Genomic DNA, 26,693 nt, shown 5'->3' with positions numbered 1-26,693 from the left:
CAAAACATCAGATCCGGAAAACCACTAAGAAGTTGTGACCATTCCTCTTGAAATTCCTCTTGTCCGTTTGAGACATCACCTCAAGTCACTTCCTCGTTTCCCAGTGTGTTGCTGGCGTCTGAGCTGCCTGACAGATATGGCGATCCAGATTTTCAGGCACTTTTTATTCGCTCTATCCGCGGCTGTCTCTGTTGGGGTTGTCTCGATAGTTTTTGTTTTGCGATGGGTGTTTTACTTTAAAGAAGGTCTGGCATGGGATGGAGGACTGGCTGAATTCAACTGGCATCCTGTTTTAATCGTCAGCGGTTTCATTTTTATGCAAGGAATTGGTGAGATTACTTTGTTATTTCTCTAATAAATGAACCCCACTATAAATAAGCGAGGTAAATGCTTGTATCGTGTAGTCCTTCATATTTTAAAAGTTATAACGAAAAGTATTAGCCTACACAAAGTGAACAGTCCTTAAAGAAATGTAACGGTAGCGAAACATTTGCTCTTGTGAAATAGGCTATGACAGCTGAGCTGGCCACTCTTGTAAGTGCAAGTTCCTACATTCCTTATTTTAAGTTATCCCCTAGTTGGCGTCACAGCAAATAGCTGTAACAGTCATTGTGTGCCTGTTCAGAGGCTGATGACTAACTGGTCTGGTGTAAACACATTGTTCATGATCAATGTGTATGCTTGCATATTAGACTACATACCGTAGTCTACAGGGGTGCGTTTCCCAGTGGCATCGTAGCGCTACGTTCATCGTAAGATACGTCGTTAGGTCCCCCTCTAGGTGGCGCGGCGTTTCTCAGAACCTTCTTAGGTCAAAGTATACCTTGGCTAAGAAGGCTCTGGGAAACGGCTCCACCTAATGTATATCGTAAATCGCCCTTACGATGTACCTTCCGAAGCCCTCCCTGGAGCCGAAGCGCTGTACCTTAGCCAAGGGATACTTTCTTAAGGGCGGTTTGAACCCATCGTAAGCTGTCCCTTGGCGATGTGCTCAGTTCATCCCATAATAGTTTTCGCACTATCAGAGCAAAAGTATAGACTACGTTTTAAAAGGAGAGTTACAATATAGCGCACATCTATCTATCCTACCTGCGCGAATTACATCATTAGTGTACACAAAATTCAATGAAATTGAATGATGAAAATAATGTTTTGGAGCCTACATAACATCATGGGAATGTTGTTTTTAAAAATTTAATTGAGCCAAACAACATATAGGGACTAGCCATAGCCTAATAATCCACTCTGTGAACAACAACAACAACAACATTTTCTTATGTAAAGGGATAGCCTAATTTGATGACATGGCTTGTCTGGCTGTCTTTATACAATGTCAGATAGCCTACCGACAGATATCCTGGCGATTCATCCATCTAGACCCATAGTAGGGTAGACACAGGTGGAATTGATCTTATTAATTAATATTCATCTTTGGCTATTCATCCAGAAGAGCGTTTAAGGTCAGACACTGATGTTGGATGAGGGCCTATCTCACAATCTCCATTATAGTTCATCCGAAAGGTGTTCTATGGGGCCAGTCAAGTTCTTCCATCATACAATAGTCCAAAATGACTTGGTACACTGAATCATTAACATTTCCCTGCACTGGAAAAGCATATCTTCTGCTAGTCAGATTTCAAAGTATGACACAAAATTCTGTAACAGGTTGTCCTTTTCCGGGGTGGGGTTGTCAGCCCCACGCCCAACCCCCAACCTGGAGGGCCAGGTGTTGCTTTTCGTCTGGCCTCTACCCTGAAACCTGCCCGGCATGGTTGAACCTGCTGGGGGGGGGGATGACCCCCCCGCCGGTATAGCCTTCATGGTCATGGAGGCACACAAGCCTTCCCACCACGACAAGTTAGCAACACGTAGGAAGGATGAGTGGTGTGGTGAGTGTATGTAGTGTGAGTGCGCAGTGTAGTGTGGTGGGTGGACGGGCGGGGTGTGGTAAGTGTATGTAGTGTGAGTGCGCAGTGTAGTGTGGTGAGTGTGTGCAGTGTGTCTCAGGCCTCAGGATCATCTGCAAGGGAGGGAAATTCAATTAGGAGGGGGCGTCCTCCGGGATGAGGGAAGGCATGGTGCTCTGCCCACCACCGGTCTTCCCCGCCTCTGCGCACTGCCGCCCCCCGGCTTTTAGCCTGGCTGGTAAACTCTTGCCACTTCTTGTGGACGACTGTCCACTCCCTGTGAGGCCCGGGAGTGGAAGCAGTCATCCGCGCTGCAATACTCGCCCATGCAGCCATTTGCTGGTTGGTGTTGCGGAAGCCGCCAAAGAGGACGGCCTTCCACTCCTTCACCTCGTCCAGCATGATTAAGAGTGGTATCGCTCGTTTTCTCTTCATGTCGCTCAATGTGTGCCATTACCCTTGTTTTTTATAGGCCACATGCGCCAAAACCGGTGCCTGATAGAATCAATTAGTCATCGTATCCGCGTGAATTCCAACGTGGGAATGCTACTGCCACAGGTGCTATTCATATGGGCATTATACCTCTATTTGTATGATAACTAAATCAGTGGTCATTTTGCTATCATCATTGCCTATCATCATTACCGTAACTTTCCCTTGCCTTTCAAGACATTCCCAGACGAGTCTTATATGTCCCGATCCGATCCATGCTCTTGTATATTTTATTTTATGTAATGTATGAATTTGTACTAGCCATGACTCTTAAATACATTAGCAGGTGAGATTTCGGAGGCATAGCTTCCTTTTTGGTAATATTAGACTCAAATAAAATAATTAGGCCTACGACAACACGTATTATATTGGCATGTCATTTATGTGACTTTACGAATGGCCATCGCTGTGTGCGGCATCGATTTATTCGTTTTTCAGCACGGCGCCCAGGGAGAGCTCCCCTAACGATGTATCTTGGGATGAACCTTACGATGTATCTTCAGGCGCCCACTAAGGGAGTCTGGGAAACACTCGTAGGAAAAACTGTCCCTTCGCCAAGGTAGCCTATACCTTGAGAAGCGTCGTAGAGCGCCAAGGTACAGCGAATCTGGGAAACGCACCCCAGGCTGTTCCAGTTCAGTCGATTTTAAAGTGCATTACAGGACTGACTGAACATTGGTTAAATACGATTTTTTTCCCCCAGCCATTGTTGTGTACAGACTGCCATGGACCTGGAAGTGTAGCAAGTTAATGATGAAGTTTATTCATGCTGGCTTACACGTTTTGGCCTTCATCCTGGCTGCCATATCCCTGGTAGCAGTGTTTGACTTCCATAATGCTCAGAACATCCCCAACATGTATAGCCTGCATAGCTGGGTGGGACTAGCAGCTGTCATCCTATACTCACTACAGGTAACTCACTGTAATAACTTTATTTTCTGCATTGACATACTGTAAACTGCAGTCTCTTCTTAGCTGAATAACAATGATATATGCCCTAGTAAGTGATAATTAAGCTGTTAAGCCTACACAAATAGTGATTTGAGAAGCCACATTAAGGTTTAAGACATTTTATCCCACCTTTCTTGACTTGGCAAAGTTTCCTGATATCCCTCTCTCTTCCAATGAGCAGCTTGTTCTAGGAGTGTGTGTGTACCTGCTCCCCATCACCCCTGTATCCTGGAGGGCAGCAGTGATGCCCATACACATCTACAGCGGCCTGTTCATCTTCACTAGCGTCATAGCAACCGCACTTATGGGCATCACAGAGAAACTTATTTTTGGCCTGTAAGTATTAGCTAACATGCACAGAATCAGACATTATTTTTCGGCTCTAAGTAGGCTATAAGCTTCACAGAACGTTCACAGAATCGGGACACACTCTGAATTGACTGAATTAGAGTGACTACAACTGTACCTGTATTGTTGTGCCTCAGGAAAGATCCGAAGTACAAGGATTCGCCACCAGAAGCCACGTTTGTGAATGTGCTAGGAGTGCTCTTGGTGGCTTTTGGAGCGACCGTCCTCTGGATAGTCACACGACCGGCTTGGAAGCGCCCCAGTGAGCAGGTCCTGAACTCTCCGCACACCAGCGGCGGAGAGGCGGGCAGCAGGATAGGCACAGACCTGTCTCCAAACACTGACCCTGAAGCCAGTGGAGAAGCAAGGAGAAGGACTGGTAAACCAGAGGACCCAGGACAGGTCAACTGAGTGACATGAAAACCACCTGTTGCCTCTGTCTGTCAAAGCCTTAACGCTGTATCTATAGTATCTTGGTCTCAGGACCAAAGCAAAATACAACTCTTGCAATACAAACTTTTGAATCTTTTGGCACCTTGTGGAATTGTTGCCTTCAGTTCCAGAATGTTGATCTTTGAACAGATTTATATTTTTTATTGTCAAATTGTCAAAAACATTTGTTGGAAATGAATGTACTGACTACCAACTTGATAGCAGATTTGATTATTTTAATGAATCTCAAATCAGATGAAGTGTTTTTTTCAACATTCCTTTTGTGAAAGCATTTGTGTGTCTGTAACTTTTGGGTGAACAAAAACAATCGATTTCGAAAGAGACTGTAGGATGTGAAAGAAGTATTTTCCAGATAATATAGGCAGTATATCCAGAGATCATTATACACAGCATCTCATGTCACACCTGGCATTAACATACTTTTGCTTAAAGATGTATTTTTAAAGTATGAAAGTAGCTACTGTATATGTTATGGCTACATGATCTTTTCAAAAACAGTATTCTTTTTCTTTTTAGATTTTTTCCAGGCTCTCTGCGATTGGAATCATTTCATAATGAAGAATTACATTATTTTCCTGTGTATTGCACATTTTATATTCTTTATTAAACCGATTAACTCAGTTATTCAGTTGTTGTGTCCTTGCAATGTGTTATTACATTTTCATGAAATATTCAAAAAGGTTATGGCACTTTTTTCTATCTAGACTGCAAGACTGTCCCAGCAAGATAGGAGCTCCTTCACCCAAAGTGTGTGACGGAGCGATATCACAGGTCCTTCCTCCCTGCCGTTGTCAGACTGTACAACTACTGTAGCGCTGCTCCCAGTAGACCACACACACACACACACACACACACACACACACACACACACACACACACACACACACACACACACAGACACGCACATACCAGAACTAAACTGACAAAATGACTGCACTCTAATTCAAAATTCAATATCCATTTATTTGCCACGTATATGGTTCACACATACTAGGACTTTTACCAGGGTAATGGCATAAGCTGATGAAGATGACATGAAATGTTGATGGATGAGACAGGACAGGATAGTGAAAAGACATGAAAGTGCAAATGTAATACAAACCAGGCCAGGTCCAGTCTGGCTTAAGGCTGATGGGCGTACATACAGACGTTCTTTTGATAATTCTTGATAAATTTAATTGCCTGCTCTATCAAATTTCCTTTAGGTGGTGAAGTAAGTAGACCAAGACACAGTGGCTCATCCGGACATGTACACATATTTGATTGAGTCAGCAGGTAGCATTAAGTGTAGACCAACTAGTGCGTTGCATTGACCTTGAGTGGCGGCCATGTTAAATTGTGCTTATTGACATTATGGAATATGCATATACTATAAGTAGAATGTGAAAGGGATGATGCGTTAAGCAATGAGACCTCACTTCCTGTTTGCGGGGCGTTGAAGTTGAGTGGTGGCCATGTTAATTTGTGTCTACTGACTCTTAATATGCCCTAATACTCTCTCTGCACGATTGAGTGAGAGGGAGCAGTCTCTTTCTCTCAGGAGTGAAACCTGACACCGTTGCTCTCTATGCTGCCTGTCACTCACTCTGCCTGCAGTCAACAACACAGGGACAGCGGGAGAAAGAGACGGGCTCCGCCCAGCAGCCAAAAACAGTGCAAACGCAAAATCCAATATAGCCGCAAGCAGCAATGATCGGGGTCGAGCACTTTGCGACGAGGTGTCAAAAATAGGATTTTGAGAGGGAGCAGAAGACCAGTGAAGCAAAGATGCAGATGACTTGATTTAAATGAAGGAATTTGTCTAGCACAATAAATTGTAAAATGAAATAGTTTTATTATTTTTTTATTTTATTTTTTAAGTTGACCACTTGTGGAAGTGTCCATTGGCCATTTGATCCATTTTGTAGGTAGCCTACTTCTTTATAGGCTACAGTAATTTTGTTGTAGAGCATTGTTGCTGTAGCTTGGTATCTCAGATGTGATGCTGCTGTTGCTGCAGCGTGAACTATTGATGGGTATAGTGCATTTGTTAGCCCACCCACCCAATATCACCACCAGCTGTCACCATGTCCACCAATTTATACAGTCCTACTATGTGAGAAGTGTCAGAACTTATCCTGGAAAATGCAAAGATTCAGACCATGTGCAGGATGGTAAAAGCTTGATTTGAACTCGACCTTTTCAACAACTGAACATATCAGATCACCATTGTGTATGTACAGTACACGCATGACAAACATATGCACATGCCTAAAAGGTTTTGACGGGATGAATTATGAATTGAATGAAATTCTGTTTACTTAAGTTGAACATATTTTTGCACATATTGGAGGATATTTGAGATTTGTCACAGGAGAGTGGGGAATTGAGCTTGAAAATGGTAGCACAGGTAGGTGGCAGTGGACAGGATAAGCCGGGATTCGAGCCCCCCCCCCCCCACACACACACACACTCCAGGTCTGGTGAACTAACCTGTCTCATTTACATTACACATTACATTACAGTCATTTAGCTGATGCTTTTATCCAAAGCGACTTACAATGATTGCATTTAATGTAGGAAAAGCCAATGTACTACTACTTGCCAGAACTCACAAGTGCATCTCCTTTCTAAAACAAGTGCCTATGAGCATAATCTACTGCTGAAGGCAAAGAGCAAGAATAGCAAATTAAAATGACAATAGGTGCTTAAGAGGGAGGATTCTGGTAATACTTGCATCCAGTTTAAAACTGCAAATGGGTTGACCCATAAGTCTGTGTGTAAGTACTGTATGAGGCATACACAACAATACTTGCAAGGCAAACAGATCCACAGAATCAGACAATCCCAAGCTGGACTGGTTTGAATATCACAACCAGGGACCAAGAACCAATCTCACAATATATTGTTGGGTATGCCTATGCCCCATACCTATGCCCTATGCTACAGTGTATACCTATATGCCTTATACTTATACACGGACTAATGAGTCAACCCATTTGCAGAGAAGTGGGACCTCACCTCATTATCATCTACCTATATCATGGACACAGACAGGCACATGCAGTCTATGTATGGAAGATATCCTTTCTCATCCTCTTGGATCATTGCCCTGGGCCCTGTCCACACCAGATGGATTGCTGAGAAAGACAAAAAAAAAGCTACTTTGGCCACAACCTTGCAGAAAAATGTAGTAGTAGACTCCCAGGAAACTCTGCTACAGGGGTTGATGGAATGAACTTGGTTCAAAGAGTGGTAGTTGATCAAGTTACTTTCAAAGATGTTGCCACAGCAGTTCTTGGTATAGCTTTGAGGGAAGGCAGTCAGAGCAGCAGAATCATTTAGCCAGCAGCTACTGGCCTGTAACTGTCCACTCCCAAGATGTATGTTTGTTGCAAATGGCCTCAGGCGTGTACATTTGTAGCAACATCTTTTTAAAATTAAATTGCATTGCATTTTTGAAAGTGATGTATCTGTCAGTCAACATAATACATACAACATAAAACAACAGCATAAAAACATAACGTTTTTTCAGGTAGAGGTGGCTCCAAATATTTCGGTCCTAAAAAGTGCCTGGAGGGCAGCACTGTTTGCAAACAGTTCTACATCTGGTACGATGAGGGGTGCCTCCAATACACTGTTGAAGAGCAACCTCAGAGGTAAATGAACCAACAAATTGTGGGGGATTATTGCATTTTAACTATCAATGTGTAAAAAAAACTCATTATGAAACACAGTGTGAAGTGAAGTGTTCTTTGCTTTGACTTAGGAGGATTAGAAAATGTAGTAAATGTCCTTGCTATTGGAGGACCTAATCATTTGTGCACATCTAAGGAGGAAAGTCACAGAGAGCAGATGGGAGCAGAGAAGAGTGCCAGAATTGGAAAGACCTGGAAAGAATTCAGGTCATAATGGGTGAGTTTTGTTTTTATCTCTGACTTAGCTATCACCATACACATCAGTTGTTTCCATACTTGTGCGCATGACTTAGGAGGATTAGAAAATGTAGTAAATGTCCTTGCTATTGGAGGACCTAATCATTTGTGCACATCTAAGGAGGAAAGTCACAGAGAGCAGATGGGAGCAGAGAAGAGTGCCAGAATTGGAAAGACCTGGAAAGAATTCAGGTCATAGTGGGTGAGTTTTGTTTTTATCTCTGACTTAGCTATCACCATACACATCAGTTGTTTCCATACTTGTGCGCATGACTTAGGAGGATTAGAAAATTTAGTAAATGTCATTGCTATTGGAGGACCTAATCATTTGTGCACATCTAAGGAGGAAAGTCACAGAGAGCAGATGGGAGCAGAGAGAGGGCCAGAATTGGAAAGACCTGGAAAGAATTCAGGTCATAGTGGGTGAGTTTTGTTTTTATCTCTGACTTAGCTATCACCATACACATCAGTTGTTTCCATACTTGTGCGCATGACTTAGGAGGATTAGAAAATGTAGTAAATGTCATTGCTATTGGAGGACCTAATCATTTGTGCACATCTAAGGAGGAAAGTCACAGAGAGCAGATGGGAGCAGAGAAGAGTGCCAGAATTGGAAAGACCTGGAAAGAATTCAGGTCATAGTGGGTGAGTTTTGTTTTTATCTCTGACTTAGCTATCACCATACACATCAGTTGTTTCTCTCTGAGTCGGTCTCTGACTCTCTGAGTCGGTCTCTGAGGTCATCCGACCAATAACCTTTATTTAAACTCGAAGGACACTGAGGTTGCCCTCATTTACAGTGACGACGAGTCTCCTGGCGGTGCCCCGGACCAGACTAAAAACTCAGGGTGACAGAGCATTTGAGGCGGTGGCGCCAAGACTCTGGAACGCTCTTCCCCAGGCCCTGAGAGAGCCATCCACTGAACTCATGTTCAAAAAACTTCTTAAGACACACATGTTCAGGCAGGCCTTCGGCCATCTATAACGCCTTGCTGCTCGCAATGTTGTTGTTTTATCTGTTCTGTGTCGTTTTAATCTTGTCTCGTGTTGTATTGCCATTTTAATTTATTACTGTAAAGCACTCTGTGCATCCGTGCTGTGAAGAGCGCTATATAAATAAAGCTTACTTACTTACTTTCTTGAACTGTCTTTTTGTCAGCAGGTTGTCTAATATTTTCTGTCTTTCCAGATGCTGTCATTAAAAGGTTTCCAGGCGCTTCAAGAGGTATACTGTGTCAGGCCATAAATCCAAGTTACAGAGCTCAGGGTCCGAAATAAAAACAGAGCATGAGGGTAAAGGGTGAGTTTTATTTTTCTTATCTATCACCATTCACATTTTTTCCATACTTACAGTTACTGTATGCACATATGGACTGTCTTTTTGACATATAGCTCACACTGCATTTACTCTGGTCCAGGGCGTAGAGGTTTTTGCGTAATAAGGTTTTTCAATGTTGCACATAAATAGCACATAGGCACTAGCCTGGCTTTGCCATCCTGATCACGTGATCCCTTCCACAATAGAGAAACAGAAAGATTAAGTGATAATGATGGCCAAGCCAGGCTAGTGCATACAGTATGTACTATTTAAGTACAAAAAAGTACTTTTGATACAAAAGGTGGCAGGAAAGTTATGTCACCTCAGAGAAAAGACTTTCATTGTTCGAAAACCGTCTTCACGTCGGTGTGTAATGAATTCATTATCTCTAGCTAGAGACTGAAGTGTAGACTAAGTGCAAAGCGCTAATGGAGAAATGTATTGTCACTGGCAGGGCATAAGAGATAATTACGAAATACATATTAGGCAAAAACCTCTACGCCCTGGATCAGAGTGAACTCTGTGTCAGTAATGTTGGATGTTGTCTTTTTGTGAGTGGCTGTAAGCCAGCACACCTCGTATTGCGTTTTTTCCGGTTATCACTCCCTCCCTCCGTTGAATGTTGACCTGCATTTCTCTGTTCGCACCACAAGAGGCAGTAGTCCCAGCACACCAAAATTAATCCATCGATCTCCATTGCACAAGTAGAGTAGCAGTGAAAGCAATAGACTCGCGGGAGATAAGGGTTCAAGGCCCCGGTGGGGATGATTTTACCCCAAACCTCCATATGTTCATCCTTTCACTCCAACCTTTACCCCTTGCCTTCAGATCCTGTCCCAACCCCAACCCTTATTCTAACCCCAACCCACACTCTTTCCCTTATAGGTCAGATCCTATCCCAACCCCAACCCTTATTCTAACCCCAACCCACACTAGAGACTGGAAGAAGGACACCAACATCAACCAGCTGATTTCCACTGCACAAGTAGAGTAGCGGTGAAAGCATTGGACTCCCACCCGGGAAATCGGGGTTCAAGGCCCCAGTGGGGATGACTTGACTATTGGACTATACCCCAAACCTCCAGACGTTCATCCTTTCACTCCAACCTTTTTATCCCTTACCTAAATTCCACAAGTAGAGTAGTGGTCAGAGCATTGGACTGCACGGGACATTCTCAGAGATTACCGTCTATGCTGAGCGAAACTCCTCTAGTCTATATGTAGCTAAACAAATGCTGTTGTTTACGTTTTGGAACTGATATGTCCAGGCGAAATTAAGACCTATCTTAATTTATCAGACATTATTTCATGTCATTTCAATTCACAGCTATTTCAGTGGCATGACTAACTTCCGTCCTACCAGTCCTGAACAGAAACAAGCCAGCCACGCACATAAGCCAGGCTAGTCTGGCCTGGTTATCGTCTTTTCTTATAGTGAGCAGAGAGTGCCCCCTACTGGTGCGGTGAGCATATGAATCCCTCCGAGTGTCCTTCTATGCCATCCGTAATTCCGCATTCGTTCGTTGTGTTGGGTGGCAGGATAATAATTTACTGGTTCAAGTGAAGCCGTGAAGACACTCAAGGTTTGTGAATAAACTATCCACTAATACGACATGTATGACGCATTGAGCTATTTCAAGACAGCGAGTGCTTCATGTTGCCGCAGATGTAGGATTTTAATCCCTGTCTAGTGTGGAAATACGGCAACTGGTCATCCCAGCCAGCAGCAGCAGGCCAAACTGATCCTGCTATCTGAGCCACCTAGCTCTATCTCAGCTAGTCTAGCTCACGTTAACGTTACTCGTTTGATTTGGTCTGTGACCTAGCTTGGTGCCTGTTCGCGGGTTTTATAAAGTGAAGATTTTGACATGATATGACCAAACAATGAGTTAGCTTTGAGCCTCAAGATATAGGGAATTCGTTACAGACTCAGTGAACGTTAGCAGCGAGCTAGCTAGCGGTTTCGCCAGGATATGCTAGCAGCTGAGTTAGGGAGTGTTTGGGTGGGGCATGTTACTAGAAACTTCAAGATGCGTTTATTCGCCATGCTACATGGATCACACATACTAGGAATACGAATTTTAGGATAACTGCATAAGCTGATGAAGATGACATAGGATAGGGTGCAGGACAGGACAGTGCAAAGACATGACACTGAAAATGCAATACAAAAACAGTGCAAATACAAAATACAATATAACCAACAATAAGGAAAGGCGCTATGCAAATGACTCGATATATACAGAATAGAGTGTGGTGAGTGTATGTACAGTGTTTGCAGAGTGTGGTGTGATGGTGCAAGTGGTGCAAAAGGTAAAGAGTCAATTGGGGGAGGGCGCGTCATGGGGGGACATGTGCCTTGTTAATGAGTCTGATAGCTGTGGGAAAAAAAAGGTGTTTTTGTGGCACATGGACCCAATCCCGATGGACAGCAGTCTCCTGCAGAGGGGAGTGGGTCAAAGAGACCATGACCGGCATGGGAGGGGTTGGCCACAATCTTTCTGGTCTGTTTTATGGCCGTGGAGGCGTGCAGGTCCTGTAGGGATGACAGTTTACAACCGATCACCCTCTCAGCGGAGTAGATGATGTGCTGCAGTCTGGCCTTGTCTTTATCTGTTGCGGCTGAGTACCAGATGGTGATGGAGGTGAGGATGGGCTCAATGATGGACGTATATAAGAGTACCGTCATTGCCTTTGGCATGTTGAATTTCGTCAGCTGCCATCAGGAAGTACATGCTCTGCTGTGCTTTTTGGTGAATCCTTGAGGTTCTAGGAGATGGTGGTGCCCAGGAAGCAGAAAGAGTCAACAGTGGTCACTGGGGTGTAGTTCAGAGTGTTGGGGGGTGGGCGGGGGGGTAGTTTCTTTCTAAAGTCTACAATCATCTCCACTGTCTTGAGAGCATTGAGCTCCAGGTTGTTTTGGCCGCCCCAGGACAGCAGCTGGTCGATCTCCCACCTATAGGCGGTAAGGGTGGGAATCACCATACGATAACCTTACACCATATTTTGCCCCTGATCTGTGTTAACTGAAGAAAAAATACCATTATAAAGGCAAAAAGCAGGAATTATGTTTTTTATTCATTCATTGCAGCGTCGTTGGAGGTACATTTCTTGTTTGTTTTTCCTTGCTGTCCGCCATTTCAGCCATTCACCTTCACTGTAGTTGGTTCACTTCCGTTCGATGTGACATGCCACGCCGCATTGATGGAGTAATTCATGCCAAAGGAGCCCTGACCAAGTATTTATTGCATAAATGAATGATCCAACGGTGATCCGACGATAAGACTGGATGTCCGAATATCTTTTGAATATCCAACTTGAAACCTACTTCACCTAACTAACTGGACCCAGGACTGAGCAACTCGGACGGCGCTGAGTGGGCGCGCTCCGCATATCGCAATACTCGTGCCCGCGCGCCTCTATGCATTTCGTATCAATTATATAAATCGAGATGTCAACCTTCTGACCTGACCTGCTAGCAGCAGGTCTGTGTGATTCTAATCGGCTGATTTGCGTTGATTTTTCTCAAATAAATCGGCTGATTCCTGCTGGTGCACCGCTGTGGAATCATCTTTTTCCGACACCCCATTATTCCGACCACTCAATAGTCCAGAAAAAGGCACCACTGGTCCGACATTCCATTGGTCCGACAGCCCGTTATTCCGAAAACGCAAAACCCATTGCTCCGACGTCCCATTGTTCCGACCATACACTCACCAGTGTTCACTGAAACATAATATGTTCTAATATATTATCTTAATTCCAGAGAAGCTTTGATAAAGTAGCCAAACCTCTCATACACTTCTGCCCACCATTGTCACTTAACTCTCTACTAGTGGTGTTGGGGCCTGAAAGTGCTTTACATTTTATAATACACGCCCTGAGCATGTTGGTGCATTAGAGCAGGTTAGATGTGAAACATAGGTCTCGTTGTTGATTGGTTGTGTATTTGTCCCACAGCGTTGACATCATGTCAGACAAAAGTGAGCTGAAAGCGGAACTGGAGAGGAAGAAACAACGCCTGGCTCAGATCCGCGAGGAGAAGAGAAGGAAGGAGGAAGAGCGGAAGAAGACAGAGGTAAGTACTGAACCATCACTTAATCTGTCCTATGCCTCCATATGGAATAGAATAAAATGTTTATTTTGCCATATGTAAGTACAGGTACAGTATATTGGAATTCTTGTTATCACTTGTCCTTACAATATCTTATCAGCACTAATCAATTCCTCAGTCTCGTCCTAGGTACGCAGCTAGATATTTAAAGGTTCCCAACTGTGACTGTGTCCGTAATATAGGCGGCGCAAGTAAGAAAATTCAAGTATACAGTTGAGTCGGCTGTTATTGTCTATTGTATAAGCAAGAGGCAATTGTTATTCTCTTATCGTATAGTCAAGGGATGGACCAAGAGATGGAGGCCTAGGCTAAGTGAAGTCTATGTGTTCCAGGCTGACCAGAAGCGAGACGCCCCCCCACACCAGGATGACTCTGACCTGGAGAAGAAGCGTCGTGAGGCGGACGCCCTCCTGCAGAGCATGGGCATCACCTCAGACATCCCTGCTGGTAGGAGCGCTACCACCACTGGGCTGCTGCACTTGAATCCACTCCATTGGACAGTAGCTTAGGCTAAAGATATTCATCTCTCTAGCATAGAGAAGAATAGGCCATACGGATGTTTATATTGTGTCACATTTTCTTTTTTGTAAATATGGGCTATGGGGACCACCTGCACAAGCTTTCATGTATTTCAATAAGTGAACAGCAGGGGGCAGAAGTGATCCATGCTAGAATCTCTGGTTCAGAGTGTTTGTGGTAGCCAACTAGAGGCTTTGTATCAAGGTGGGGAACTGATGTTATGTATTATGTGTGAGATAAAGATTTGTTTTATGGATCATGGAGACTTTAACAATTGTTGTTTATTTGGCTCTGCTTTTAAGTGCTTCTTCAGAATGGATAAGTTTACTTACCACTGACACATCTCACCACTCAGATATTAGATTTTTGCATGTTAACATTTGAGGGACTATATTATAACTTAATATTATAGCACAAACACGTCTTTATAGCACACCTCCTACCAATGCTAAATCCTAGTCCATGTTAATATTGCAGTAGGCTAGGTTGATTGTTTTGTGCTTTTCATCCATTTGGACTCTGCCCATTTGTTGGGACTGAATCTTCAGTAACATATTGCTGCATGCCGCTATGGCATGAACTAAAACCATTTCCTCTCTTCCTGCTCCCTCGCTCGGCTGCTCATACCGTCTCCATTTTGGCTTGCTACATTTCATCTTTCATTTCATTTCATCTCTTTTTTTTTTTCTTTTCTAAACCATTGGTGCCACCCCAACAGTGCCATATTTTTCTGTGCCGTTGTGAGCAGCCCAGCCTTTGCGGCTAGTAACGGAGGATACCTGTCTTGTCTCACTGTCTAGTCCCTCCTCCCATGTCTCCAACCGCCAAGTCTGTGGGCACGCCAAGCGAGGCGGGGAGCCAGGACTCTGGAGACGGTGCCGTGGGACCCAGGTACGAACACCCGTCAGCAGAACCATTTAATCACCTTTATGCTTCCTTTCTCTGAGCTTAAGACCTCATCCCCAAAGCACGGTGCTGCTGTAATTGTAGTAGCAAATGCAGGGTCTTTTTTCTTTTAAAAATGCAGGATGAATTCGGGTCTTTGCACGAAAAGGCTAATGTTTGTATTGATTTAAAGGCTTTGTGTCTCACGGGTCTTAACATGTTGGCTGTCTTCTTCTGAAAACATTAATTTACGCTCTGTTGAAAGGTTTTTTGTTTCTTTTTGATACGGTGTACAAAATTCTAAACATCTTAGCATTGTAAGGTGCTTATGTAACGGGTTTCTTGGCAGGACATATGCTGTTTATCTTCTCATGAGCATGCACAATTTTGAGTCAGTATACTACTTTCGGGTTTTCTCACAAAACATAAAAATTCATCTCAATGTTCTCAAAAGTTTTTTTTTAGTGCTGCATTGTTCCAGTTCTGTACATCGGAGCAGCACACCATAAACTCATGCATTTACAGAGCATACATACGTACATTACGGCATCCCGTTGAAAGCTTGGCACTGAGATTTATATCATCCCAGAGAATGATGACCAGCTTATGCTGAGGGTGTGCATGTTTGTTTAGTTTGTGTGCTGTTGAATTAGCAGAGTCCTAAATGAACAATAAAACAGCAGGCTCTGGCGGTGCCTGGGGGACTTCTTAACCCCTAATTAGAGCCCCGTCCCAGGGCTGGAACCCTAGCCCCCCCCCCCCCCCCAATCCCACCAGGCCCAGGGCCCTACGTGTTGACTCATTTCCCTCACCAGCAGAGCCACTTCCTACACACATGGAGGTCATGTTTTTACCCCCAGGGCTCTCTCTCTCTCTGGTTCTCTCTTCTTTCTCCCATGTCTCCTCTCACTCTTGCTCACTCTTGTTGCTCTCTCTTCTTTCTTTCCCCTCTCATCCCTCCCTCCCTCCCAGCGTTCACATTAGTCTGTCGGTGTGTCATACTGTAGTTCAGGTTTGTATTTGCCCCCCAGGCCGTTCTCCTGACCCGGTGTCATCCCTTCCAGACGTCCTCTGTGCCCGTGCATTTTAAACACACACTGTCCTTGATCCCTCCCTGGTACATGTACTGGGTGTTAGAGAAGCCACATGCACCCACTGGGTCATCTTGGTATGAATTGTTCACCCCCCCCCCCCCTTGATGCAAAAATATAATGGTTTCTCTGAAGTGAATCTCAATTGAACTGAAGTAAAGTTTTCTGTGTGACCTGTGTGTTTGAATGGGCATGTTGCTTGTGGTGTATGAAGTTCTAATCAGCCTCTCCCGGTCTGTGCCTGCCTTCTCTCACTAATGCCACCTTGTTGCTGTGACACTAACCAGGACTCTGCACTGGGACTCTGACCCGTCCACTCTGCAGCTTCACTCTGACTCTGAGCTGGGGTACTGGACTCTCTCCTCCTCTCCGCTTACCTCCACCCTCTCTTTGTCTTACTTCAAGCACCCTGTTTTCAAGCTATTTTTTGATTCTAATAAAGTGTTTTAACCATCATGCATGCATAAGTGTCTGATTCATTTGTTGAATTGTGTATCGTAAGCGTAACAATAATTCCTGACCCTCTTGTGGTCCACGAATAAGGGATTATATCTGAAGATTTAAAATTCCCTAAAGCCACTGTCAGTGCAGAAGCACCTGTAGAACAAATGCAGTGTTAGTTGTCTTGTGTGTAGGATGCCCAGCATTGCCATCATCATTGCCTCTGTGGCCCTTCAATGTGTTTGAAGTTGTTCTGTGCTCTTAGGCGCGGGCCTCTGAAGCTGGGAATGGCCATGGTCACCCACGTGGACTTCCCTCCGCGGGAGACTGTGTCCTACACCAAAGAGACCCAGACCCCAGTCATGACCCAGCAGAAGGAAGGTGAGAAGTCAGGCCATTGATAAACTCGGAAATAGTCGGGGTGGGCGTCGGTGTGCGCGTGAACTTTGCGTGTGTGCGTGTGTGGTGTGCTTGTGTGTTTGTGGCCGCGCCTGTGTGTGTTGTGGCCAGCCAGCGAGCCTGTATGATCATAGCAGTGGGAGCAGGAGGAGGGAGCGCGGAATGGAAATGATCCGGCCTTACCGGGAAGAGAGATGAAAGCCGGGGAAAATTGCAGGGGCCCAGGAAACATAAGAGGTCAAAGGAGAGATTACATTTACACACGTAGGCGCGCTCCACTGAACCCCCCCCCCCCCAGCATGCCAATACGGCCCGCGCCAGTCCATGATGAAGGAGAGGGCCAGTAGATGCCAGAGAGCCGGGAGACTGGAGCAGATGAAGCGCTGTGTGTGAGCCCAGCTAATGCATCTGAAGCATGTCGATATGTATGTAATTGCTACACAGCAGCTTTCATGTGGTTGTCCATGCTTATCTTAGAGGACATTTTCTCCTAGCAGCCACATGCTGAGCACATGTGCCACAATATGTACAATTGTGATAGTGTTCCCTGTTCTTTTAAAATGGCGTTGTTGATATGAAGTCTTGTGGCTTCGGTAAGGCTTCGGTCAGAGCCAGCTACTGCTGTCAGAATCGTATAACTGATGTTGTTTTATATGAAATGTACTAGATCATTTACTGATGTACCCCCTCTAACCCTACCCACATTTACCCTCCTGAAACTTTGATTTGAGATGTTTGAGTAGATGAACAAAGCTTGGCTCTGTGTTTGGACTAGTGGTCTAGAGAGTTTGCTTTTCTTGGGCGCTGTGGAGCCCTAGCCTGGCTCCAGCTACTGAATGGGTACCTCCAGTCTGGCTCCAGCCCCTGAATGGGTACCTCCTGCCCCTGAATCGCGTGCCTGCTCTCCTTTTCAAAATGCGTTTCAGGGTCTGGAAAGGCTGTCATCCAGAGTGATTTCTCGGTTGGAATTCTAACCAGGCCAATCAGCGTCCTTTGAATGCGATTACGGGAGTGAAACTGCGTGAATTCTGCGGGGCAACGCCCCTTTCTCGGGAAAACGGCTGCAATGGGAGCATTTTCATTGTGTTTCAGAGTGTCAGGATAGTGGAGCCCAGTCCCCCGTCACCAATGTCCAGTGGGAACTGGTCAGCGGACGTGGCGTGACCTGTCAACAACCAGGTAGTCTCGCGGGCCAAAACGAGTCTGGATTGTCTACAACGTCTGGAATTCAGGTGCTCAAATTTTGTTGAAGGAAGTTGGGGAAAAAACGGGCGGATATCCGGTCAAAATTCCGTAGAGAGTAGTAGACAGTCCAGACCGGAAGTGATCCGTTTTTTTAAGAACTTCCTTTTACAAATTCTAAGCGGCTGAAGTCCAGACTCTCTCCTCTGTGGAGTCTGGCTCCGAGACTAACCTGCAGACCGACTGAGAGCCGATCCCTGTGTGATCCCTCAGAACGGCCGTGGGCAGTCTCACCAGGGAGGGAGGCCGGCCATCGTAAAAATAAAAAAAAGAAGTGTGTTAAACAAGGATGTGTTCTGCTGGCTGCTGAACACCAGACCGTCATCCACTGTGTAATCATTTCATCAACTCCCTCACTCCCCTGTCTTCTCCCTCCAGCGAACAGAGGGACGTAACAAAACACACTCAGCGACATTGTACGTTTCTCGCGCGGCATCACGTCTGGCACTCGGTGAGACGGCGGCGTCCCCCATGCCTGCTCGCTCGCTCGCACCCTTCTGCGCATATTTGATGTTTTGGGGAGGGGGGGGGGGGGCAGCGTCGGGCTGGTGCTCTGATTGAGCGATTCATCATGTTGTCAAGAGGAGGCGGCGCCGTTGCTCTCAGGGTCAGCGGGGGGTGGTACTGTATGTGAGGAAGCTGCTGCTGCACCGCGCCACGCTGACAACACATGATACTGGCACCTAGACCCCCTCACCCACCCACGTCCTCAACTAAAAACATCCTCCATTTTGGATATGGTTCATGTGTTGTTTTTGTATTTGTTGTTGTTGTTGTTGTTGCACTTAGACCCCCTCACCCACCCACGCCCCCAACTAAAAACATCCTCCATTTTGGATATGGTTCATGTGTTGTTGTTGTTGTTGTTGTTGTTGTTGCACTTAGACCCCCTCACCCACCCACGCCCCCCAACTAAAAACATCTTATCCTCCATTCTGGATATGGTTCATGTGTTGTTGTTTTTGTTCTTGCTGCACTTAGACCCCTCACCCACCCACGCCCCCCAACTAAAAGCATTCTTTCCTTCATTTTGGATGTGGTTCATGTGTTGTTGCTGTTGTTGTTGCACGTAGACCCCCTCACCCACCCATGCCCCCCAACTAAAAACATTTTATCCTTCATGTTTTATATGGTTCATGTGTTGTTGTTTTTGTTGCACTGGGCTGCCTCAGACAAGGCTGTTGCAGAGGCAAATGTGTTGACTGGCCATAATGGATCCTTCCAGAGACTTCACCTTCACATGCAGTACCGCAGAGCAGCATGGGTAATGGGTGTGGTCCCCTGTGCAGGCCGGTGGAAGGGAAGGATGGGCAGTGGACGGGGCCGGCCATGCGTAGCAGCTGGAACAGTGCTGGCAGAGCATGGACGTGTTCAGGCAGCAGCGGTAGACAGACAGTACGCAGCCTCACTAAGTGCTGCTTAACAAGTAATTATGGAGAAAGATACAGGGAATTCATATGAGTGGTCTGGTCTGACTGGAGCTCCTAAAGTATGAGTGTGTGGAGCATTTGAGTAAATTTGAAATTTAATTAAATTTGATTGTTTTAATCACTTGGAATTCAGAGGAAGGTCAAAACTTTTAATCACTGGAGGACCTCAACAGCCTCTCGTTTGAAGTGCCTCTCTTTTAACACATTTTATTCGCTTGATATTTGACGATTACTGCTGCTAACTGTCTATTTGGTTTAATCTTCTGTCAAAGACATTGTCCTGGCAGCAACATGGCGGTGTGGCACCGGGTCTCACCTAAGACCTGTCATGTCCTCGTTAGGTTTCTCTGTTGTTGGAGGTTGAGAAGTAGACACTCCTGGAGGTTCAAAAAGACCCATCTTCATAGGATGGCCTCCTCTTATGTGTGTCTTTAGGGAGGGAGAGACAGAGAGAGAGAGAGAGAGAGAGAGAGAGGGGTAACGTGTTGGGCAGTGTGGACACCTCAGCCTGCTTTATTTCACAGTTGACTGTCTTGATCAACCGGTTTTGTCAGAAGAACAGTCAGTCTTCTCTGACGGCTGGACCTTCCTGTCTTGAGTCCTGGGCGCTCTTGGACTCTACTTGGCTTCTTCTTAACCACACAGATATAGTATACCTAAACCATATTGCTGCCACTTGTGTACATCAGTTTTGCATCTTTTTTTTCTTCTTCTTCCACTTATGATTTTTGTTGCTGATGATGACACAAATCTGTATTCAGTGTATTTTATCATTTGAAAGGCATTTTTAACAGTGGAAAACAAACACGAAACTCCATGAATATTTATTCTTTAGTGCATAAGTGAGCTCTCTCCCAGCTGGCTCTAAGCTGGCTCCTGTTTCCTTTCTAAAAAGACCAGGGATGGAGTCAGAGGTTTGTATAGCCTAACGTTAACAGCTTTTATATAATTTGTGGAAGTCAGTCGTTGCTGTTGTCCATTCTGGGCCCAGAGAAAGACGAACACACCTGCAGCAGGGAGCAAAGGTCATTAGTTTTGTACTTGAACAACACTGGACCCATGTAGCGTTTGCATTAATATATTGTCCATTTACAAAGACCTGTGATTACTCGCCACCATCCCTCCCCCCCGCCTCCACTCCCCCCCAAAAAGCTTTTATTTCTTAAGTGACACAAAAGCCATAATTGGGCCTGCTTTGAGGGGAGGTGTCAGTGTGCAGGACATGGCTGATCCGGGTGAATTCTGTTAAATGTTTCTCCCCCCAGCGGGTTCACCGGGATCACTAGCTTTTCTGCAAATGGCCATTTTGGCTGACAGGTGCATTACACCCTTTATTTTCAGATTGTCTATCCGCTCCTAATGCCTGTTGGGTTGATTGCTCTGGCTGCCTCGCCAAGGAAAGCGCTGACGAGCATGGCCTGGCCCGGCTGAAAGACAGTGATTACTGTTTCCCTTTAAGCCTGATTGAGGCCCTTGAAAGGAAAGATTTTAACCTTCCCTTCTTTCTGGTTGCAGACCACGGCCGTACATTGAAATGGCTTGTGTCATCAACCTAGTTCTGTAAACTCATCAGAACAACGGATACTCTGGCCTTCGTCGGTGGAAAGGAGGAAGAATCACTTTATATGACAGATGACATTATCATTTAGATTATCTCAGGGGACCGGGACATGATGGTGTGCAAGGCTGTCACCATAGATAATAACTAGACATAGAATAATGCCAAAGTACCAGACAGCTATTTCCTGGAAGGTATGTGTTCTGATTATTTATACATTGAAGGAGCAGCCTATGCATGGAACAGGCTGTGCGATGTTTGTTTGTTGAAAGCAGTCTTGTCTAGTGCGAGTATGAGCCAGTGTGTGTGGTTGCCAGCTGGTCAGGCCTACAAGCTGTATTTTGTTGTACATTCTCCCAGGTTGAATAGCAGTCGTAGGGACCCCCCGCCAGGCCAGTAATTGCACAGGCTTGCCGTTCGGGGAGAGGCTTGTCTAGGGGCGGTCAGGCAGAAAACCTCTGTGCCATCCTCTCCTCTCGCCACCTTTGAGTGGAACAAGACAATCCCCGCAAGCGCCATCTGCTTCAGCGACGTGCCGTCGGCTGGGCGGGGCGCTGTGCCGGGGCCCGGGCAGCTGCTCTTGGGCCTCGGGTCCTCGGGGGCCACGGGACCTCGGCCTGGAAGGGGCCAACTTGTTACAGAGACGTGTAGGAGGAGATCGTTACACTGACAATCACACTCCCTGCTGAATGGTTGGCTCTCATTAACAGAGCTGGTGGAGGGAGGGTGGGACAGGGGGGCCATTGGGACAACACAACTGCACAGTGCGCGCATACACACCCACCCACCCCCCCCCACACACACACACACACAAATGACACCCTCCAGTGCTTTACAGCCATAGACAGGCAAATCAAACAAACGAGAGGTGGGGACACCGGGGAATGTCTGTCCGATCCCCATAACCACGCTGGCCTGCTGGGGACTCTGCCTGCTTGTCGAATGACTAGGTTGCTGTTTTAGAGGCCAATATCACTGAAGGTGCAGCTGACACAGACTTGATCGGAAGCATCTTGGTCTGTTGACATGTGGAAGTAATGCATTATTCACGATCGTTTCACATTTCACTTTTACATTTGGAGCCAGCGTTCTGGATTTAATATTTCGAGAACGCTTCGCTGCCAAATGTGTGGTCGGTATTAACCAGAATGACTCTGTTCTCCCACAGAGGAGGAGGAGGAGGAGGAGGTGGCAGCGCCAGAGCCAGCCCTGGAGACGCAAGCAGAGAAACCAGCCCAGGAGGACCAGGAAGAAGGTACATGAGTCCTGGTTAATAAACCACTCTGATATGTCCACACTGTTCTCACTGACAGTTTTACAGTCAGACTGCAACAGGTGGTATCTACCCAATGTACTCTTTGACTATCTGCAACTGCATTGATGAACACAAACCAAAGCTATGTAACATACAATTTTTGCATCTGTCTGTCTGTCCGTCCGTCCGTCCGTCTGTCTGTGTATGTCTGTCTGACTGTGTGTCTCTCTTCTATGTCTGTTTGTCTGTCTCTCTCTATATCTGTTGTCTGTCTGTCTCTCTGTATCTCTTGTCTGTCTGTCTCTCTCTGTATCTCCTGTCTGTCTGTTTGTCTGTCTCTGTATCTCTTGTATGTCTGTCTGTCTCTGTATCTCTTGTCTGTCTGTCTGTCTGTCTGTCTGTCTGTCTCTGTATCTCTTGTCTGTCTGTCTGTCTAGTGCCGCCACATGAGCTGACGGAGGAGGAGAAGCTCCAGATCCTGCACTCTGAGGAGTTCATGACGTTCTTCGACCACAGCACGCGCATCGTGGAGCGAGCCTTGTCCGAGCACATCGACGTCTTCTTCGACTACAGCGGCCGCGACCTGGAGGAGAAAGAGGGGTAAAGAGCTTCCGGGACACTCAGGGTTAACACACTAGAGCCTGCATGTACCCCGGGACACTCAGGGTTAACACACTAGAGCCTGCATGTACCCCGGGACACTCAGGGTTAATACACTAGAGCCTGCATGTACCCCGGGACACTCAGGGTTAATACACTAGAGCCTGCATGTACCCCGGGACACTCAGGGTTAACACACTAGAGCCTGCATGTACCCAGGGACACTCAGGGTTAATACACTAGAGCCTGCATGTACCCAGGGACACTCAGGGTTAATACACTAGAGCCTGCATGTACTCAGGGTTAACACACTAGAGCCTGCATGTACTCAGGGTTAATACACTAGAGCCTGCATGTACTCAGGGTTAACACACTAGAGCCTGCATGTACTCAGGGTTAATACACTAGAGCCTGCATGTACTCAGGGTTAACACACTAGAGCCTGCATGTACTCAGGGTTAACACACTAGACTTAGACACACTAGGGATGCACCGATGCATCGGCCGAACATCGGCATCGGCTGCCATCGGCAAATAAAATTATTCATCGATGGTAGTGGCTGATGTTATGTCGCAACAATTATGGCTTTTTTTGTTGCAAAACTTAGCCTACCCAGCTGCAGATTCGGAGAAGATCCGTGACGTAACGCCGCAAACGCACATGTAGTTTGCTTTCAAATTAAATGATGAAATGAAATAAAAATGTCTGGGGATATTTCACCATCTCAGAGAAAGATATGCGCTATGCAACTTGTAAAACTTGTTCAAGTGACATTTCAAGAGGAGGTACTACAGCCAAGGATTTTAACACATCAAATCTAACTGGCCATTTGAAAAGCAGGCATTTTTTCTTTGTTTCCCTGGCACAAAAGTGGGAATAAAAATAAAATAAATTAAACATCGGCCATCGGCATCGGCCGGATTGTTATTTTAAACATCGGCCTAGAATTTTGCAATCGGTGCATCCCTACACACTAGTTTACATTTTTGCATTATTTACAAATGTATCTCCTCTTCAGGGAAATTGTGAAGGTTTGCAGGATCAAAACAGGGCCCTAGGTGCGTGTAAAGATAGTTAGCGTGGGTTTTTCACATCTTAACATATATTTTCCAGAGAGATCCAAGCAGGAGCCAAGCTGTTTCTGAACCGCCAGTTTGTGGACGAGCGTTGGTCCAAACACCGCGTGGTGACCTGTCTGGACTGGTCTACTCAGGTAAGCCACGGCCTCCCCAGGGCGGGGTCAACCCTTGGACATCACTAGGGGTGTGACGATACACTAATCTCACGATACACGATATTGGGTTCACGATATCAATACGATAGGAGCCAGTTGAGGTGGTTCGGGCATCTAGTGAGGATGCCTCCTGGGCGCCTCCCTAGGGAGGTGTTCCAGGCGTGTCCGGCTGGGAGGAGGCCGCGGGGTAGACCCAGGACTAGGTGGCGGGACTACATCTCCGCACTGGCCTGTGAGCGGCTAAAGATTCCCCAGGCAGAGCTGGTTGATGCTGCTAGGGAAAGGGATGTCTGGGGCCCCCTGCTGGAGCTGCTGCCTCCGCGACCGACCCTGGATAAGCGGATGAAGATGATGATGATGATGATGATGATATCAATAGATATGATATTATAAAAATATTTTAAACAAAACTTTAATGATGAAAACGGAAAAATTGTTTAGTATTTTATTTTAAAAACACAAAATGCAAAACAATGCTGTTATTTGCTCTATAGTAGCGCTTCTTTTGGTACCCAAAAAATATAAGTAAAAAAAACAACGTTTTATTTGTTTTGTTTTTAGTTCGTTTTGTTTTTGTTTTTCATCTCCACGATGCATATCATCGCGATATCTCGTGGCACAATATCTCGTCACAACCTTACAGATCACCCGTCTCAGACCCCATCTCATGTCAATACTCGCAGAAGTGTCACTTGTGATCCAACTCACCTGTGCCGTTTTGTTGGAATTCAGCTGCATTGATTGAACTGTATTTTTTCAGTCTAATTATAAGCATTTAGGATGTTAATGCCTTGCTGAAATAAGTTACCATGGCGATGCCCTAATTTTTCATGATTACACGCTGTGTATTTGACATATTTACATTTGGCCGCAAATCCCCCAGGAACTCAGACTTGCGTCACGCCCAAATTGTCACTTAGTTGGCGGCCGTAATGATTTGTTTCCCCTTGCGTCTCCCTTCATTTGATTCATAGTTCCACAATGGCTTCTGACAGTGATTGAACGCCAACTCGTTGTTTGCAACATTGCTTGCTCACAGCGATATCCATTCCTTTGATTGCCGAAATTGTGTATTCACAAACTGTGGAGCTCAGTTTTTACAATATGAGAAGCAGCAGAGGTTAATGGTTTGTTTGCATCTGGTAAGTGTTTGAGAGCAGAACTTCTCAACCCATTCTTCTCTCCCTGGCAGTGTTTTTTAGTATGGACCGAGGGCTTGAGTTTCAAAGGTCTTCAACGACCTGCAGTGGCCAACTTAACTACTGTGCTTCAGTCCAGCTCTCAGAAGTCTAGTCTTTAAACATTAATGCTGCTGAGTTGTTGGATAGGATACAAACTTTATTTACCAGACTGCTGTCGGGCGGAGGGGTGGGGGTGGGGGGGGGGGTAGTTTCCCGGCCATAAATCTTGTTGAAGGAGGGGCGGTTACGCATCCTGCTAGGCATCCAGCGGCTCCGGGGAGGGCAGGCAAGGCTCGTTCACACGGAGCCAAGCCTGGGGGCCACGGCTACTTCCTGCTGACGTTCATTTTGGGCTGATTTGTCTGTCACCAGTATCCTGAGCTGCTGGTTGCCTCATACAACAACAACGAGGACGCCCCCCACGAGCCGGACGGGGTGGCCCTGGTGTGGAACATGAAGTACAAGAAGAACACGCCGGAGTACGTCTTCCACTGCCAGGTAAGCGCCAGGCCAGACCGTGCGCTCCACCCCCGAACTCACACTCCCGTCAGGCTCACGGGTGGCTCTCTCCATGACGAGGGTGGCGCTCTGCCAACGCCTCTCCTCCGCTCCCTCCCCCCCATAGTCTGCTGCACGTTGTGATTTGACCGGGCTGGCGTCCACCTCCACCACATCTATCCACAAACACACGTTAGCGCGGCGCCGCCAGGGGTGAGCGTCTGCGGAGCCGTGGGAGGAGCCGGAGCTGGCGGGGGTGATCCGGGCGCTCTGCGGGTGGGGGGCGGGGCCACGCCGCGGACAGGCTGGGGGGGTGGGAGGTCGTTATCGTGTGAATCTAAACAAGGGCCCCTGTGTTCTGCGGCCCCCAGCTACCAGGGAGAGCAGCTCCGAGGTTCCCAGACCGGGACGGACTGAGTAGAACCACATGTGGCCTACGGAGCGGATGCAGTCGCAGGCACATCGCTCAGACGAATTAAACTGAACAGAAGTGTGAACTCATTTCTCTCCATGCCTCCAAGTGGGCGGGAAATTAGATTTTCCTTGCCCAAGTGTCACATTTTGTCGAAAAAAAACATCAAAAGACCCTCCCCTGTATAGATGAATGTGAACATATGATGAGAGGTGTAGGTCTGCTGACACGGCTAACGGGCCACCTAGAAACCCAGGAAAGAGAGTTGAGTCATAATAAACTCGCATGAATAATGTCAACATAATCCATACATGATACATCCTGTCGTGAGCGGCCTCCAGAAGAATGCAGCGAGTGTTAGCGCTAAAGTGTGAGTCATGGAAAACACAAGATTGTTAAAACTGTAAAGTGAAAACAAGCAGCTGGCTGGCACGCTGCAGCCTTGCGCTG

General features: G+C 46.2%; 2 protein-coding genes across 2 annotated transcripts in view; both read left to right on the top strand.

The window, feature by feature from the left end:
* The first annotated feature begins 51 nt into the window (after positions 1-51).
* cybrd1 (cytochrome b reductase 1) lies at positions 52-4,769 on the top strand. The gene is made up of 4 exons (XM_084443411.1): positions 52-329; positions 3,103-3,311; positions 3,532-3,686; positions 3,836-4,769. Exons 1-4 carry the CDS (start codon positions 137-139, stop codon positions 4,107-4,109), a joined length of 831 nt encoding a protein of 276 aa, XP_084299537.1. The 5' UTR covers positions 52-136; the 3' UTR covers positions 4,110-4,769.
* A 6,139-nt stretch (positions 4,770-10,908) lies between these two features.
* LOC311312798 (dynein, cytoplasmic 1, intermediate chain 2a) overlaps positions 10,909-26,693 on the top strand; it is a 21,910-nt gene continuing 6,125 nt past the window's right edge. Inside the window, exons 1-9 of the mRNA XM_084442807.1 lie at positions 10,909-10,966; positions 13,344-13,461; positions 13,830-13,944; positions 14,817-14,907; positions 16,699-16,814; positions 22,231-22,317; positions 22,755-22,917; positions 24,032-24,131; positions 25,706-25,831. Of these exons, the coding sequence (XP_084298933.1) occupies positions 13,354-13,461; positions 13,830-13,944; positions 14,817-14,907; positions 16,699-16,814; positions 22,231-22,317; positions 22,755-22,917; positions 24,032-24,131; positions 25,706-25,831 (906 nt within the window). The 5' untranslated portion in view covers positions 10,909-10,966; positions 13,344-13,353. The remainder of the gene's footprint in view (positions 10,967-13,343; positions 13,462-13,829; positions 13,945-14,816; positions 14,908-16,698; positions 16,815-22,230; positions 22,318-22,754; positions 22,918-24,031; positions 24,132-25,705; positions 25,832-26,693) is intronic.

The sequence above is a fragment of the Borostomias antarcticus genome, assembly GCF_949987555.1.
Source record: "Borostomias antarcticus genome assembly, chromosome: 9".
Classification (NCBI taxonomy): Eukaryota; Metazoa; Chordata; class Actinopteri; order Stomiiformes; family Stomiidae; genus Borostomias; species Borostomias antarcticus.
This window is presented reverse-complemented; position numbering and strand designations above follow the sequence as displayed.